Source organism: Rhea americana, unplaced genomic scaffold, assembly GCF_003343005.1.
Source record: "Rhea americana isolate MKP2758 unplaced genomic scaffold, rheAme1 scaffold_278, whole genome shotgun sequence".
Lineage (NCBI taxonomy): Eukaryota > Metazoa > Chordata > Aves > Rheiformes > Rheidae > Rhea > Rhea americana.
The window spans coordinates 687,437-689,006 of record NW_028186399.1 but is presented as its reverse complement, the minus strand read 5'-3'; the positions used below and the strand labels follow the sequence as shown (position 1 = coordinate 689,006).

At 64.1% G+C, this 1,570-nt stretch overlaps 1 protein-coding gene across 1 annotated transcript in view; it reads left to right on the top strand.

The window, feature by feature from the left end:
• Positions 1–670: 670 nt before the first annotated feature.
• ANGPTL4 (angiopoietin like 4) overlaps positions 671–1,570 on the top strand; it is a 10,464-nt gene continuing 9,564 nt past the window's right edge. The window contains exon 1 of the mRNA XM_085308550.1: positions 671–688. Coding sequence (XP_085164676.1) covers positions 671–688 — 18 coding nt within the window. The remainder of the gene's footprint in view (positions 689–1,570) is intronic.

Below are 1,570 nucleotides of genomic sequence, written 5' to 3'. Positions count from 1 at the left end.
AAGGAGCCTCCTATACCTCTGTGCATGATCACAGCTACACCAAAGAGATGCTTCACTCACTGCAGCAGATTTTTTTATCCTCCCAAAGGGAACGCATGGGAAAGCCTGAATATTAGCTACCTGCTCAGGCACAGGAAAACCAGTTTGGCTGATGGAAACATGTGCACACATAAACCTGCGCAAGGCTGGGTGCCACGGGAGCAGCCGAGCTTGAAAATTAGCTCTGCAAAGCCACAGTTAAATGGTGCATCTCAAAAACAGCCTTGGCAARACTCAGCTGCGAGCGCTCCGGGGCTGGGCAAGGAAAGCCGGATCCGAATGTCATCCCGCTGCTGGCTGCACCGGCAGCTGGCACRGGGACTGCTGGAAGGGCAAATCCCGCTGCTGAGCACGCTCGGACAAAACGAAAAGGGTTGGCCCCGAGAGCTGAGCAGCCGGGCCGTAGCTCGAGCCGTAGGGCTGGGAACGGCGCGGCCGGGATTGGGGCCCGGCTGCTGCGGTCAGCGTGGGGCTGCRCGGAGAGGAGCTCGGCCGCGAGCTGCCCGTGCAGCCCTCAGCCCGCGCGGGCTCCGCAGGAGCCGGACGTGCGCGCAGGGAACAGCGGGCGGCGGGAAGCGGGGACTTAGCCCCCGGGGACGGTGCGGGCGAGAGAGCGGCTTGCTGCTCTAGGATGCGCTTTGTGAAGGAGGTACCGAAAAGAGCCGCCCAAGCGGCCGGGCCGCGGGAGGAAACGCCTGGCGGGGAGGGAGCAGAAGGGCTCCATCTGTTCCTATCCGAGCAGAGCCGCGAGCGGCTTCGTCGCGGTGCCTGAATTCCTTCATGGGAGAAAAAAAACAGTAACTGAAAATCTCTTTAAGCTGGTGGAAAATAGTGAGACAAGAGGGAAGAGCTGGTATCCAAAGTCAGATATTCGCAGATGAAATAAGGCGCACATTTTTGCATAAGGATGATGGTTTAATCCTTAGGCGCGGGAGGATTTTGCCATCCTTTGCACTCTGGAAGACTGGCAGCCTTTAGAGGAGCAGCCGTCCCCAAACCTGAGCTTTYGGCACGGCAGAGGTGGGAATGACTGTGCACTGGCCGCGCTAGCCGTTCGCTCCCACCCGGACACCGGCCAGGCTCACGCGCTACACGGGAACAACCCGCACCCCGACACGGCACCCTGCTCACCCCGTGGGTGCACGGAGCAGCTGGCTCCGAGCGCCTGCAAGCTGGGAGCCCGCCAGGCTCTGCCAGCTCCTGGGCAGTGCTGGAGCCCTGTGCCTGCAGCCCCAGGGCCGGCAGCACCCGGCGGGACCCTGCAACCGGAGCGGGCAAAACGCTCCAGTGCCTCCAGCAGCCATGGGAGGGGGGGGCCCGCAGGGCACCCTGCGCTCACAGCACGCACCCACCCGGGGCCAGCAGCACCCAGTGGCGAATGGCCTGGGCCTCTGAGGGGCCCCTGAGCCAAGGCGGCGGGAGGACCGGGGTGCCCCACCGCAGCCGAGCAGCACCCCCGGGCTGSGGGCTCCGCAGGGCTTGCGCTGAAGGGAGGGAGGGGGGACAAGCGGTGGGGCGCGGTGGGGACGGG